Source organism: Bos indicus, chromosome 10 (genome assembly GCF_029378745.1).
Source record: "Bos indicus isolate NIAB-ARS_2022 breed Sahiwal x Tharparkar chromosome 10, NIAB-ARS_B.indTharparkar_mat_pri_1.0, whole genome shotgun sequence".
In the NCBI taxonomy this organism is placed as follows: domain Eukaryota; kingdom Metazoa; phylum Chordata; class Mammalia; order Artiodactyla; family Bovidae; genus Bos; species Bos indicus.
In genome coordinates, this window is record NC_091769.1 from 60,204,626 (window position 1) to 60,220,988 (window position 16,363).

General features: G+C 40.3%; 1 protein-coding gene across 6 annotated transcripts in view; it reads left to right on the top strand.

Annotated features, from left to right (window-relative positions):
* Nucleotides 1-16,363, top strand: part of ATP8B4 (ATPase phospholipid transporting 8B4 (putative)) — a 342,310-nt gene that overhangs the window by 288,448 nt on the left and 37,499 nt on the right. For all 6 annotated transcript variants that reach the window (XM_070797570.1, XM_070797568.1, XM_070797567.1 and 3 more), the window contains 3 exons: nt 2,844-2,991; nt 5,778-5,961; nt 6,617-6,840. In XM_070797570.1, the coding sequence (XP_070653671.1) occupies nt 2,844-2,991; nt 5,778-5,961; nt 6,617-6,840 (556 nt within the window). The remainder of the gene's footprint in view (nt 1-2,843; nt 2,992-5,777; nt 5,962-6,616; nt 6,841-16,363) is intronic.

Below are 16,363 nucleotides of genomic sequence, written 5' to 3' on the forward strand. Positions count from 1 at the left end.
GGTTAAACAGTTAATAAGGGATGAAACTGGGGCTTGATGTCAGAATTTCATGTACTTTCTCCTTGGATGGCAAGATAATGTCCCTTAGCTGCTGCTCTAGCACTGTGTCTTTGTCCCAGCCTAGAGGCAGCCTGTGGCTAACCATGTGTAAGCTTTTTGATGCGGCAGACAGAGGAGTAGAAATTTGAAGACCTGGGTTCTCCCATGGGTCTGTGACTGGCTAATCAAGTGGCTAGAGGTCAGCTAACTCAGCTGTGGGCATATGACATGTCAGAGGCAGACCTTGGGCCTGAAGCCAGATCTCCAGGTTTCAAGTCCAGTGCTCATGTCAAAGTCAAAATTGTATTCTTCTAAACACAATATCATAGTTTCAATCCATTTTCTAAGAGGTCCTTTTAATGTTTGAATACAGAGTGCCTTAAGAAGCCTGACAAAACGATTCTTTTTCCTGCTCTCTCTTTACTTTATGGATTGCATGTACACCAACATGGGCCTAGCTGTGCTTTGCTCTGTGTGTGGTGAGGTTTCAGTGGTTGGTGTGGGGCTCTGAATGCCAACCAAGGTCGTTCTCAGACATTAACGCATTTCTGTATGCCAGCATTGTAACAGACTGCCCTTCATTACAGAGCTTGGAAAAAACAGGCGCTCTTTTTGTTTTAGCATTTGTAACTTGCATTCTGTGGTAAAGCATTGTGTGTTCATTGTATAGTTCATATTCCTTGGAGGGAGTTATGTGTCTCTTTTCCCCTCCTAATAAATTGCTTTGTGAGAACTAGCTGGTGTTTGAAGAGCTAAGTTCTAGGAAGAAAAAGAAATGACAGCTATAGAGCATGGGTAAACGGAGGCTCTGCAGAGGGAGTGCAGTGGGAATTTAAGCAGGGCCAGAAACACTGTCTGTCCCTTTTCTGCCTGGAAAAGGGATCATGTGAGATGTTAGGAAGACAGTTTAGGGGAAAAAAAATCCTAAGTAAATAGAATTTCAGCCAATACTTTCATGAACTTCACCCTTCTTTGGAATGTTTTCATTCTCTGGGGGGAAAACAAGAGTTTGAGTCATTAATACAGCAAGTGAGAACTTTACTAAAGTTTTTTACTAAAAAGGATACCTCAGGAGATGTTGGCCCTTTGGTGCTTTCTGAGGACCTAATTCATGAGCTCTGCAAACCTGTCAGAGAAATATTTTCGTTTCAGAGGAACTTGTCTCTCTTGCTTTCTTCATTACCTGGGACTGTAAATTTTCATGATGGTGAGGAGGATTCCCTTACATACTTATCTGATGCAAAAGTCCTGTATCTCCCACTTAAAGCAATGATTTTTCATGTCTACTCCTCCCTCCCTCTCCCCACCCTAACTCCCTAAATTTCACACATAGCGCTCTGATTTTATGAATCTTTTTCATTCATTCTGCAAACTGATTGCTAAACATAGCATGTCACCCCTGGAGCCAAGGGCATGTAACCTCAGGGTTCCTTGGGTTCCTAAATGCAGGCTGTGATTTTGGTCTTGAACAGCAGAAGGAGATGTTGAGCTAGAAGGTGTGTGTGTATGTGTGTGTGTGTGTTTCAGTTTAACTTGTAAACAATTAGTGGTACATTTTCAAATAATTAGAAAGCTGAGGGCTAAAATGGTTGTTTTTATAATGTGAACGTTCTCTTCCTTCAGAGGAGCCACAGCAAAAAACAAAAACAAACAAAAAGACACAACCATTTAAGTAAAAAATTTTTTTTTTAAACATAGGATGAGCCTTTGGGGGATCGTTTCATTTCGCTCTATGACAAAATCCCCATTTTCTGGCCCCTCTCTCCCCATTCGGTCCTGGGTGCTCATTTTGCACACGCATGCTGTGGCCCGAAGTGTTGGTGTCGGGCTTTGCCACTCATCTTTGGGGGCACCTACTGTGTGGTTCCCTGGTTGTGACTGAAATTTCTAGCAGTCATGTCAGCTCACCCTATGTTACTTCAAAGCCTGTTATCCAAGGGATTCGGAGAGGAAATTTTCCTCCCTTTAAAGGCACTGTCTTTCCATTTTGAAGAGAAGAATAAAATTCCACTTCCAAGGAAGAGTATTAAGTCACGATACAGTCCTCCTCTTAAACAGCAGCGATGGATGTGGGCAGGATTATTGTAGTGCTGATGAGATCTAGGGCACTGGAGGGAGTTTCCATTTGGAACTGCCCTCTACACTTTGGTGTCTGTAGCTCCTTTCTCAGAAGACTTACTCTATTGTTGGAGCTAATGAGTACAATTTTCACTTAAAATATCCCATTGTATTATAATGACTATGCCAATTCAGTAAATGCCATTATTTGTTTTTATTGTCAAATTTCTAAAAGATGTGTTTCTCAGAAGGCTGCCGTTTTAAGTGGGATTGTATTACATTGTTCTACAAGTTGATTAATTTATGTACAGAATTTCCCAGAATTCCTAGAAGATTTCATCAGTTGTCTTCAGTCTTTCCCTTTCCATTATTTAACAATATCATGTGCCAGATCAGTCGTTCTTAAGTCCATGAAGCTCAGGTAACCTTATATATCAGATTTATCAAGAGCCCCTGGTTCCAACCCAGCCCACGATGATGATTTAGCTTTAAGGTAATTTAAAACGTTCAAGATGATTCTGTTTCCTTGTGTTTACCCTCCTCCTTCCTGGAATTTGCAAATTTGCTATGGTATCCCCCATCACAACAAATCATCCCGCTAGCTCACTGAAACTGAATCTCATGCAAGAAACAGTCTGTCTGAATAGTGACGAAATGAATTCACCTCTAGGCTAGCCTCTCCTTAGAGTGGATAGGTATGCTCTGTATACATTGTTATGATTTGCCTTCCTCCGTTCTCCTTTAAGGAAAGCAAAGGAAAATTTGTTTGGACAAAACAGAATTTTTTCCAGTGGACATGTAGTTTTTGAAAAAAAGCAGTCGCTGGAGCTGGACTCAGTTGTAGAAGAAACCGTAACAGGGGATTATGCCTTAATCATAAATGGCCACAGTTTGGTGAGTTCGCTTAAGGCTTTTGTTATTTCTTTTTCTCCACCCCAATAATGAGTTCTTTTCTGCTGTCATAACGAAATCTTCTTTTGTGTATTCAAAACAAATGACACTGCTAGAAACAGGGCATACACAATGATTTCCTGTTTGCAAAGGAAAGGGAAGCTTGTAATATATATTTCATACATTATTGCTTGAACCATCACAGTAAAGGGGAGGATCTGAAGAAATGCTGAATTCAGAGAATATCAATCTTGTCTTAATGACTGTAGACTGTTCAGCAGTATTGTTTAAATGCTTTTCTCAGGGAGAGTATCACAGTTCCTGTTGTTCAATTAAAATAATGCAACTGGATGGATGTACTGCAATTATTGCTCTTCCTAACATTTGTGATTTGCAGAGCACAACCTGACCTTCATATAATTACCACACCAAATTACTGCCATTAAGATACCTCTAGTGGTTTTTCTAAATAGCAGCATTTTAGAGCAATGCCAAACAATTTGCTTTGATTAGGAAATCTGGTTCTTGTCGTAATAGAATAAACTTCCATTGTGCTTTTAATGTAGTTCAGGTTCCAAATCTTGAACAAATATCAAAATGCTCTTCTGAGTTTCTAACTTAGAAAACAAAAGCTCTGATTGTACTTTAGTGAAATGATCATTTATATGCACAAAGAGCTAATCTCACATCTTTTTCCAGCTTTGATGATTATTTTTCACTTTCAGAGATTGGAAAACAAACGGATCTCCTCGTAGACTATTTCTTAGAGGACAGAAGAAGTTGGACAGGAGTATATTGTGTTTCCCCCCTTGTAATCAGCTGTCTGTTAGCTCTTAGTGTTTAGAGCATTGTCCAGCTGGGTTCCAGACGTACCGATGTGTTGTCTTCTACACCATGGAAAGTTACAGAGCTCAGCTGCAGGCCAAGCTTAGTTGAAAGTTTGTCCAGATGACACGAACTTCTCTCTTGCACAAATGAGCAGCAACTGAGAATTCTAAGCCTGTCAGCTGGGACTTGGAGCTGGTGGCCTTCGTTGAATTCCCCAGGGACCACGATTGGGAAAGATTCCCTAAAGACTTGTGCTGTGACTTTCTCTCAGGTTCAGAGAGGTCAGTGTGAGGTCAATTAGGGCACTCAGGTGTTAACACCCATGATTTTCTCTCTCTGTCTCCAAATATGTTGAAAGAAAGATCTAAGATTGAAGTTGAAGTTGCTCTTCAAGAATTCCCTCAGCTTCAAAGCCTGAGCTTTAGAAACCATGAAATATCATTATTCATTTAAGGAGAATTGGCTGTGTTTCTCCTACTATGGTCAGTTTAAAAAATATCGTGATTTCACTTTGCTCAGATCTTGCTGCTTTGCAGAGTGTAACTGGATCTTTTTTCTCACAGTCTGTGTCTGTTTTTGTTGTTGATAATAAAGAAAAAAGAGAGAGATGGGAACCATTCTGAGCAAGACAGCCAGTTACCAGCTTTCTGTTTCAGAGAGTGTAAATTATATTTGAGAATGCTAATTCACAATTTCCCCTAAAAATTCTAGGCCTTGACATGAGAATTTTCTACATTAGAGTTATGTTTTTATACTCATTCACCCATCTTTGCTTTCATCCCATTAACATTTATTAAGCATGCCCAGGTCATAGTGCTAGAGCCTGAAGATGGATAAGGATATGAAGAGAACAGTCTCTGTTTTAGAGATTGTCATCTGGTGGGAGAGCTAATCTCACAGTATTGTGACAAATACTATACAGAAGCAGGGACATGGTGCTTTGAGAGCATAGAGGCAAAGCAGCCCATTTAGTTCCTCATGGGAAATTTAGGGAAGAATTCCTAGAGAAAGCGATATTTTCAGGTAGAGGAAACAGCAAGTGCAAAAGCACAGAGGCAGGAAATAACCTGTTAACTTGTAGAAACAAGCAATTTGGCATGACAGGAGTAAAGACTAAACTTAAAGGTGGTGGTAGAAGACAGACCTCAAAAGGAATGTAGGGACCAGAATGTGATGGGCTATGAACATCTTGCTAGAGATTCATTCAAAGATAATGCCCACTCAAAGGTTAGATGGGTTCCTGTTCTCTCTTAATGCATTTACTAAATAATGTAGAGTGAGATATTTTCTAGAAAAAAAAATTATAGTTAATTGCAAAGGACTATGTTCTCTTTTTCAGTCCTTTCTTGGTGTGTCTAAAGGCTCTGATGTATTTGGGGAGGAGCAAGGGTGGAACTGGTTGATGCACCCTGTCTGAGATACAGGTTGCATGCCACCCTTTGCACAGGACTCTCCTGATTTCAGTCACTGTGCTCTTCAAGGACTGATCTCTGGATCATTTGCTCCTCATCTGCCCTCACATCAACAACCACAACAATAAACACTAAATTACAAAACAACAATGCAAAGGAAACAAAAATGTCACCATGCAGAACAAACAAATCGTCACTTTGTAGTTCATTCTAAGCTTGGTGAAGGGGTAGATGGGCCGTCCTTCACTTTCCCTTATTTTAGTGGATTCTGGTGCTTCCCTGGCATTGAACTGTACCTTGCCAGCACAGCATGATAATGCACCGGTGAGGACACGCAGGGCGCTGTGTTTTTTATTTTTATGGTAAAATTCCCTGGCACATAGTAGGCGTTCAGTACTCTCTTCTTTTGTTGTTTGTGTGACCCTGAGTCAACAATGACTTACTGAAATGAATTAAACTGTTTAGAAATCAGTTGAAAAATAAGAAATCTGCTTCCCAAATGACATCTCTCTTGTTCTATTGTGGATTTTTTTTTTTTAAATAACCTAGGCCCATGCCCTAGAAAGTGATGTCAAGAATGATCTTCTGGAACTTGCCTGCATGTGTAAGACTGTGATTTGCTGCCGAGTCACCCCTCTCCAGAAAGCCCAAGTAGTAGAGCTTGTGAAGAAGTACAGAAATGCTGTCACTTTGGCCATTGGCGATGGAGCCAATGATGTCAGCATGATCAAAAGTAAGGAGACATTTGCTTAATGGGGCACACTACAGACGTGGAAGCCCAGTTCAGCATTTGGCAATATATAATGGAAATTGCATTGAAATTTAATTTTCCCAGTGGTTCTAAAATGAATATTTTCAGGTACAATGCATCCACCATTCATTAAAAAAACAAAACAAAACAACCCTCTGTCTTTAATTAAATCATTTGTGTATCTATCACTATTTGGAGAAGTAAGTAGCTGTGGTGTAGAGGAATGAACACTAGACACATAGTCCCAAATGTTATGTTTTGCCACAAATTGTAAATCTTTGTTCAAGTTACTGAACTTTCTGAGCAATTTTCTCTTGTAAAACTAGGATAAATACCTAACTATCAAGAGTGTTTCGTGAGATAATGTGTGGGAAAAATGATAAATGCTATAGCTGTAAGATTTCCATGAATAAATAATAGTATTACAAGAAGATTGATAGGGGAATTCCCTGGTTGTCCAGTGGTTAGAACTTGGTGCTTCCACTGCTGAAGCCCAGGTTCAGTCCTTGGTCGGGGAATTAAGATACCCCAAGCCGTGCCATATGGCTATAAAGAAAGAAAGAAAAAGAAAAGGAGTGATAGTTTCCCCAAAGAGGTGTCTTTGTCTGGGAAGTGAAAGTGTCCTTCTTCTTTGTAGGTGCTCACATTGGCGTCGGCATCAGTGGCCAGGAAGGACTGCAGGCAGTCCTAGCCAGCGACTACTCATTTGCACAGTTCAGATACCTCCAAAGGCTTCTCCTTGTTCATGGAAGGTGGTCCTACGTCCGAATGTGCAAATTCTTATGCTATTTCTTCTATAAGAATTTTGCCTTCACACTCGTGCATTTCTGGTTTGGTTTCTTCTGTGGTTTCTCAGCCCAGGTTAGCAAAAAAAAAAAAAAAAATTTTTTTTTTCTTTTATAAGATCCCCTGGATTGTCGATGACTGTTCTTCATGGTTCTTTATAATATATAGAGATCGTTTTCATATGTCTAATACAAATGACAGTGTGACAATTATGTAATTCATAGTTGACCTGAGCTTTCAACCTAAAAAAATAATTTAGCTAGATTTTTATCTTTTGCTTATTTACATAATAACTAATGAGTACAACCTTTCTGTGCATTTTTATATTTTTATTGAAATGTTGTATGATGACAGGTAAGCTTGCTGTAGTTTTAATTGAGGATTTGAGAAACAATAATAAGAAATGTTGAAACGTATCTATTAGGAAGATGGTCACTCACCCAACACACTAACTGTAAATATTTCAAATTAGGGGAAGGAATTGAAACTCCAACCTCAAGGCTGTTTTGATAGCAATTCATTAGCTAAAAATGATCTATAGGTTATGTTGGTGGCAAGGAAGAAATATTAGCAAATTTGTAAATTAGGATTCTATTTTTATATCTATTTATAGCCATCTTAAAGGTTACTTAAGCCCATATCTTGGATATCAGGAAAGTTTTGATCCTGAGGATCAACTGTAAAACGTAAGACTTACAGCATTTAAATATATTTGTGTATAAAAAATGGCATCACTATTTTAGACAACAACAAAAGAAAAAGATTGTTCTTGAGAATGAAATGGTAACAGTAACTATTATTGGAGATTTCTTCTTTCCTGTTGGTTTTAGTTACTGGTTTCAACGGTATACATGGAGCGATTTTTCCAATTATTTTATTTCATAAAAATTGAGTATGAATTAAATTTTGGCATTTATGTTAAATGTTGGAGAAGGCAATGGCACCCCACTCCAGTACTCTTGCCTGGAAAATCCCATGGATGGAGGAGCCTGGTAGGCTGCAGTCCATGGGGTCGTGAAGAGTCGGAAACAACTGAGTGACTTCACTTTCACTTTTCACTTTTATCCATTGGAGGAGGAAATGGCAACCCACTCCAGTATTCTTGCCTGGAGAATCCCAGGGACAGAGCAACCTAGTGGGCTGCCGTCTATGGGGTCGAACAGAGTCAGACACAACTGAAGTGACTTAGCAGCAGTAGCAGCATGTTAAATGTGCTGAGGGAAATTAGTGAATCCTTGTGGTAAAGAAAATAGGTATTGTACATTTTTCTCTTTCTCTGAGAAGTTGAAATTTCTTAAGTAAGGCACACCTGTACCCGAATTTTCTCTTTTAATAATAACATTCTCCAAAACGAAAAGCAGACTCTGATATTTTTGTTGATATTTTTGGTAATCTCTAGACAGTTCAAATAAAACAAAGTCTTGATTTTTCAGTTCAGTTCAGTTGCTCAGTCGTGTCTGACTCTTTGTGACCCCATGGACTGCAGCACTCCAGGCTTCTCTGTCCTTCACCAACTCCCGGAGCTTGCTCAAACTCATGTCCATTGAGTCGGTGATGCCATCCAACCATCTCATTCTCTGTCATCCCCTTCTCCTCCTGCCTTCAATCTTTCCCACCACCAGGGTCTTTTCCGGTGAGTCAGTTCTCTGCATCAGGTGGCCAAAGTATTGGAGTTTCAGCTTCAGCATGAGTCCTTCCAATGAATAGTCAGGACTGATTTCCTTTAGAATTGACTGGTTTGATCCCCTTGCAGCCCAAGGGACTCTTAAGACTCTTCTCGAACACCACAGTTCAAAAGCATCAATTCTTAGGCACTCAGCTTTCTTTATAGTCCAGCTCTCACATCCATACACAACTACTGGAAAAACCATAGCTTTGACTAGATGGACCTTTGCTGGCAAAGTAATGTTTCTGCTTTTTAATATGCTGTCTAGGTTGGTCATAGCTTTTCTTTCAAGGAGCAAGTGTCTTTTAATTTCATGGCTGCAATCACCATCTGCAGTGATTTTGGAGTCCCCCAAAATAGTCTGTCACTGTTTTCCCATCTATTTGCCATAAAGTGATGGAACCAGATGCCATGATCTTCGTTTTCTGAATGCTGAGATTTAAGCCAACTTTTTCACTCTCCTCTTTCACTTTTAACAAGAGGCTCTGTAGTTTCTCTTCACTTTCTGCTATAAGGGTGGTGTCATCTGCATATCTCAGTTTATTGATATTCCTCCTGTCAATCTTGATTCCAGCTTGTGGTTCATCCAGCCTGGCATTTCACATGATGTACTCTCCATATAAGTTAAATAAGCAGGGTGACAATATACAGCCTTGATGTACTCCTTTCCCAATTTGGAACCAGTCTGTTGTTCTATGTCCAGTTCTAACTATTACTTCTTGACCTGCATACAGATTTCTCAAGAGGCATGTCAGGTGGTCTAGTATTCCCATCTCTTGAAGAACTTTCCATAGTTTGTTGTGGTCCACACAGTCAAAGGCTTTGGTATAGTCAATAAAGCAGAGGTAGATGTTTTTTTTCTGGAACTCTCTTGCTTTTTCGATGATCCAAGGGGTATTGGCAATTTGATCTCTGGTTCCTCTGCCTTTTCTAAAACCAGCTTGAACATCTGGAAGTTCATGGTTCACGTACTATTGAAGCCTGGCTTGGAGAATTTTGAGCATTCCTGTACTAGCATGTGAGATGAGTGCAGTTGCGTGGTAGTTTGAGCATTCTTTGGCATTGCCTTTCTTTGGGATTGGAATGAAAACTGACCTTTTCCAGTCCTGTGGCTGTTGCTGAGTTTTCCAAATTTGCTGGCATATTGAGTGCAGCACTTTCACAGCATCGTCTTTCAGGATTTGAAATAGCTCAACTGGAATTCCATCACCTCCACAAGCTCAAAGGCAGGTAAGTTGGTCTGGTATTCCCATCTTTTTAAGAATTTTCCAGTTTATTGTGGTCTTGATTTTACCTTCTCAGAAATAAAAGTTTTCTTAGCACTCCCCCCCAAAAGGCACCAGGGTGGGGATATTTACCTGCTTATAATTCCACCTTAAGTGCAACAAAGACAAGTGTGAGTGTGGCCTGTGCCCTCCTGGGCTGTTGGCTTTTCTTCCCCTTGAGAATGAAACAAGGCTATTTGCCAGGTGGTGTTTTGAGATATCCAGTTTTCATACTGCAAATGTTTGGGACTTTTGAAAAATCATAAGACACTGAAGAGATGTCAACTCTTACTTAGACCTCTTAGGACACAGAGGAGTAGTTATGATTTGAATGTGCAGACACACGAAGCTTGGATAGGCAGGTTTACCATCAGAGTTGTCTTTGTTGAAACTGTGAAATTGAAATGAATATTCAATGACTTGTAATGTCTACATTTGTGTGATTTTATGCTCTGCTTTCAGGATCTGATAAAACTGGCAGAGTCAGATGTTAAGCAACTAGACTTTTAATCTTCTCAACAGTATTTTCAGTTTGAAAGAGAACAGCAAGGGGGAAAAATGATTGCACTAAAGACATGAATACCTGATGTAAACTCAGCTATGAGGCACATCACCCATTTATGATTAGGTTTCATAAATGGTTGATTTAATTAAGCATGTTTCTTTTCTGTGTTCCTGTCTTCTCCTTTTTATTATTTGTTATTCCGGGTGGGCCAAAAAGTTCATTAGAGATTTCCCATAAGATCTTATAGAAAAACCCAAATGAACTTTTTGGCCAACCCTATATTATGTTTTACACTGAAAACTAGTTAATTGCATGGCCTTCTTTTAAATCCATTGTCAGTCTGGACTGGCCCTCTGTATTCTTTCTGACGGTTGTGAGTTGAGCTGGACCAGTGGTTCTCAAGTTTTAATGTGCATGGGAGTTACCTGGAGGGCTTCTAAAGCACAGCTTCCCATCAAGTTTCTGATTCAGTAGGTAGGAGGCAGAGCCCAGAAATTTGCAATTCTAGAAAGTTGCCTGTAGATGCTGATGCTGCAGGTGGGGGACCATATTTTGAGAACCAGGGAGCTGGCCAATACAGAAGAAAATCTGAAGATATGCTTTTTGAACCCAGAGCCCATAGTGAAATCCAGTCTGCTGATGCTGTTTGGTCCATTCTAGACTCTACTTATCTTTTCTAAGGCAGAGGGGCCACTTAAGCCAACATCTTATCACCCCTCCCAATAGAATTGTTCCAGAGGGCTTAGAATCTCTTTATACACCTTGCCAAAACCTTGGCCCCTGAGGCTTATACATGCACTAAGACAAGGTCAGGAGAAAGAGGGGTATTTGTTTCAGGAGAATGGATTGCTTTTCCCAATCAACTCAGTCTACTATGATTTCATCTAGCTTAACTCTGAACTCCTCCAGGAAAGAAAGCATATCTGAGTTGTGCACCCATGACTATTTTTATTTATGTATTTTACTTTTTTATTCTTATTTGGATACATTGAGTCTTGGTTGTGGCATGAGGGATCTTTGTTGTGGCACATGGGCTTAGTCTCCCCATGGCAGGTAGGGTCTTAGTTCCCTAATCAGATATTGAGCCTTGGTCCTCTGCATTGGAAGGTGGATTCTTAACCACTGGACCACCAGGGAAGTCCCTCAGCCTACACTCTTGAATGACACCTGGCACATAGAAGGTGTATAGTCATTTCAGTGTTGTAGGATGTCTCTAGAGTCCTTCCTTGTGTTTCTTGAGGCAGATCCAGCAAGGAGAGTCCTTCCAACTTGCCTCCAGTCACTCCTGCAGGTGCCATTTACTATACCTGCACCAAGGGCCATTTCTATAGGCTTCGCATCTGGTCTGTGTAAATAAGTACAGCCTGACTAACACTGTGGAGTCAGTGTCTTAAGATCTTAGTGTGATTATGGCATTGATTCCAGAAAGTAGAATGATGTTTTTTCAGTTGTATTAATATAATATGATAGTTAATTGGGCCACAGGTAATATTTATTAGTTATTTTTTTATATATATATATATATATATATATATTTAGCTTCATTCTAAAAAAGACGTAGAGTGGATTTTCCCTGGTTTATTTTGCTTTGGCTGGATCTTGGCTGATTTAAATAAGGCAGGGAATATCCTCTTTAAGCAGAGGAGGAGTCACCACATGAGACCAATTGGGCTACTGAGTAGAAATCTTGGATTGCTATCTTGGATTGCTATTAGGGCCATTTGCCCTAACTTTTATGATGATTTGATCAAATTGAGACTTAGGTTTATACCTACTGGACAGGATACTTCAGTCTTACCACCAAAGGCTTTCATCAAATCAGTGAATATTTACTATGTGTCAGACTGTGATGTCTGCAGGAACTGGTATCTTAGGTACAGAAAGGGATGTCTGAGAGGTGTCTTCTTGGTGGACATGGCAAACTGATCTCACAAATTTTATTAGCTATCCACACTGTGGAGAATTTAAGGTTCCAGGTCCAGGATTTTCACAACAGTAGATAGGCTTGTCAGCAGAGTGGCAAGTAGTAACTTGTTGGAGAGGAAAAGGCAGCAGGTCAATGACAGTACCCTTGTAATGACATGAATGCTTTGATGTCATCTTCTAAGTGGAGTCATGATATTGTTGATACCAACAAGTAAGGATAAAAGCAGATTGTAATTATAGCTAACACTTAACTATCACTTACTATGTGCCAGGCATTGTTTAAACGTTTTACCTGTATTTGTTCAATTCTTATAATAATCATATGAAGTAGGTCTTTTAATTATAGTCTATGTCAGCTTTTTAAAAATAATTTTAAAATATTTTTAATTGTGTTAAGACACATAAACATAAAATTTAGTGTCCTAACCATTTTAAATGTACCATTCAGTATATTAAAAGTGCATTCACACTGTTATGCAACAGACCTTCAGAACTTTTTCATCTTATAAAACTGAAACAAACTCTATATCTATTGAAAAGCAACTCCCTATTTCCTTCTCTCTCCAGCCCATGAAAATCATCATTTTTGCTTTCTATTTCATTGAGTTTGACTGGATAATTTCAAATGACCTATGTTCTAGTTTACTGATTCTTTCTTCCACTTTGTTGGTGCTCTCTATTGACATCTTCAGTCATTGTATCCTTCAGCTGTAGGATTTTTGTTTTGATGATTTCCATTTCTTTGTTGAACTTCTCATTTTGTTTATGTATTGTTCTCTTAGTTTTTGTTTCCTCTGGGTTCTTACAGTTCACTGAAATTCTTTAAGAGGATTATTCTGAATTCCTTGTCAGACAGTTCGTAGATCTCCTTCAGCTTGGAGTACTAAATGGGCCAGCTGGCAGCTCTGTGGGCAGGTGGGGGGTTCTGTCAGGGTCTCTAGTAGGTGAAGTCCCTGCGTGTGCTCTGAGGTCAGGGGGCTGTTGCTGGCTGGGCTCTGTGATTGCTCATGGTAGATGACATCTCAGACTGTTTCCTGACCAGATGATGCTACTGGCTGGATTCTTTGTTTATGTAGAGCCACCTGCAGGGCTGTAAGTTTGGAGGGACCTCAGGCTGTTCTCTGTGATTAGGTGGGACCAAAGTGTGTACCCCAAAGCTGGGCTGGGCTCCTGTCTGGGTTCCCTCATCAGGTAGAACCCAGAGGTGATTTGCTCCATGGTTGAGTAGATACACTAGCTGAGCTCCCTGAGTGGGCTGGGTTATAGGCAGTGTTTAGCAGTTGGGCAGTTCTGTCTGTTGGGCTCTGCTTCAGGGTGGATCTACAGACTGGGTTCCTTGACTGGATAGTATCACAGGCTGGGCTTTGAGGCTGCCCAGGGTCACTGTTCTGACTCCATGGTTGTATGGGGTCAGAAGCTATACCTGAGACTTGGGTAGGCCTTCTGATCTAGGGGTCTGTATAAACAGGCTGTAGGATGGAGGGTTCCCTGGGTTCACTGCCCAGGCTTCCTGGTTCAGTGGGACTGGGGGCTATATTCAGCAGTTAGGTGGGGTTATAAGTTTTCTCTTCTGCCCCGGTGAGGCTACAGAATGGGGTACACAGCAAATATAGCTTGTTGACTGAGTACCCATATCAGGCAGAACTGCCTGGACCAAACAAGATTTCCTGGCCAGAAGGGGTTACTGGGTCAGCTCTGCAAATGGGCAGAGCCCCTGGCTGGCATCTCTGCTTCAGTGCTGCTGAGTGCTGATTGCTATAAGTCTGTCTCCCTTACGTCTCTATCTGATCCACTTTGGGCTCTGTTTCTCTCACTGGAGAAACCATAGGCCCAGAGGGACCCTTTTGGTGCATTGCTGTGCCAGCCTGGGGGAGAGGTGACAGGGTCAGAGTGTAGTTCTTCTTTCCCTTCTAATGTGATCCTTCTCGGTCTCTGTGATCCAGTGGGGCACTCACTCCCATTCCTGGGGTTTCACAGTGCTCTCTTGGCTGTGGACAGTTGCTGGGTGGTCTTTTTGTGAGGGGAACTGAAGCTGGGGATGACCTAAGCTGCCATCATGATCACATCACTCCTGAGTCTCTCTTTTCTAGAGAGCATTTGTGTGGCATGCACTGAGTCCCTGAGGACACTACCTCCCGGAGATCTTTCTCTCTGTTTTAGGATTTTTTTTTTTTTTTGAATTTATATTGCAGACTCTGCTGAATACCATCAGAGATTCAGGTTTCAGGAGATTTTTTTTTTTTTTTTTTTTGTCTCTCCATTTAGCTGGTGCCAAGGCTGAAACAGGCAAATTTCCTTGCAGTCCCTTTCTGCGTGAAGATTTATTTCCTCTGTACTCTCACACTAAGGATTCAGTCCTTTGTTGCCTTAGCTTTATGAGAATGTTAGATCCCCACTTTGGTCTAATCTTTGCATTGATTATGCTGTCTCTTATGATAAATAGTCTTAGAATCAATGAGATTTGGTGTTATTACCCAAACTCACTTGGCATAGAACCCTGTTTTTTTCCAAGCAATAGGCATAAAGTTCTATAGAACAAGTATCATACGGAACCCATCTTTGGGAAATTCTGGAATAGATGTCTCTGTGGTGAGAGTTTCAAAACTATTTATCATAGTTTCAATGTTTTGAAGTGGTAAGATGTACAAAGCACAATATGATGCTAAGAATATTTTTCCTAGAAGAATAAGCTATTTATGGTCCTCTCCTTCAAAAACTTCTATTAATTAGCTCTAGTCTAGGGATGAAATAACCCTGTCTTAAATGCTAAAGTAGGGACAGGGGGTTACATCTAAACTTTTACAAACTCATTTTCACTATCCTCAAAGTTTTGTCCTTATTATAAAAACAAATATATGTGGATATATATCAACCTTTATATATCTGAGAACATAACATTTTGTACTTTCTCATTAAAAAAATCATCACATTTTTGAGAAATCCCTCTTGTTTTACATTCTTCAAAAATGTTATTTTTCTTAATGGCACTCAGAAATGTACATTTATTACAAATTGTTTACTCTGATTTCATAAACATTTAAATTTTTATCATTTTAAATTGAATAATTCATCCCTCGCCCATAGCCATGAGTCACATGGCATTATCAAGTTGCTAGTAAAAATGCTTGTTTACTGACTTGGGAAGAGAAGATAAAATGATGACTAGGTCAAGTCCCTACCCACAGAGTACTCATTTCCTCATTAGGAAATAGACACATGCACAAATATGTCTCATAGAAGTACTGAATTTGAAGTTAATAGGAGAGCAAGGGAAAGGGAGAAATCTATGAGGACTTGGTGTGACTTCAGGGGCTCAATTAAATCTCAGGTGAGAATATGAATATTTTCAAAATTAAGTGGAAGTCTGGAGGCCTGAAAGTCTAGCTACCTCAGGGATGCAGGGGCTGGTTTGTATAAAGTTTTAAGTGTGTGTGTGCTCAGTCATATCCAACTCTTAGCAACCCTGTGGACTGTAGCCCACCAGGCTGCTCTGTTCATGGAATTTCCAGGCAAGAATACTGGAGTGGGTTGCCATTTCCTTCTCCAGGGGATCTTCCCGACCCAGGGATTAAACCTGCATCTCCTGCATTGGCAGCTGGATTCTTTATCTTTGTGCCATCTGGGAAGCAAAGGTATAACATATTTTATTAAAAGGAGGAAAACCCTCCTGTCACACCTGAATACTTTCCAACTGACCTGCTATTAGTGGAATTTAAAATATCTTTTTAATTTCTAAAATTGCACTTAAAATCAACTCATTCAGAAATAACTTTTATAAACTGCATGGTATTACTGTATAAAGCAAGAAGTATATTTTAGAACAGATGTTGTACTTCTATAAAGATGAAAACACTGGTGTTCCCCCATCCTACCCTGGGCTTCCCAGGTGGCGCAGTGGTAAAGAATCTGCCTGCCAGTGCACGAGACACAGGAGGCAGGTTCGATCCCTGGGTCAGGAAGATCCCTTGGAGAAGGAAATGGCAATCCACTCCAGTATTCTTGCCTGGAGAATCCCACGTACAGAGGAGCCTGGTGGACTCTAGTCCGAAGGTCATGGACTGAGCGACTAAGCACACACGCATGCTGCATACCACCCACATGTGAGTGGGCTGATGTGTTAGTATTACTAAGAACTGGCTGTGAGGGCAACCTAGATGTGGAATTGGGATTGGTTGGGTTCATGGTCTCTTTTCCATTCCCTGTTTTTCACTAAAAACTCCTGATTAACAACAGGTT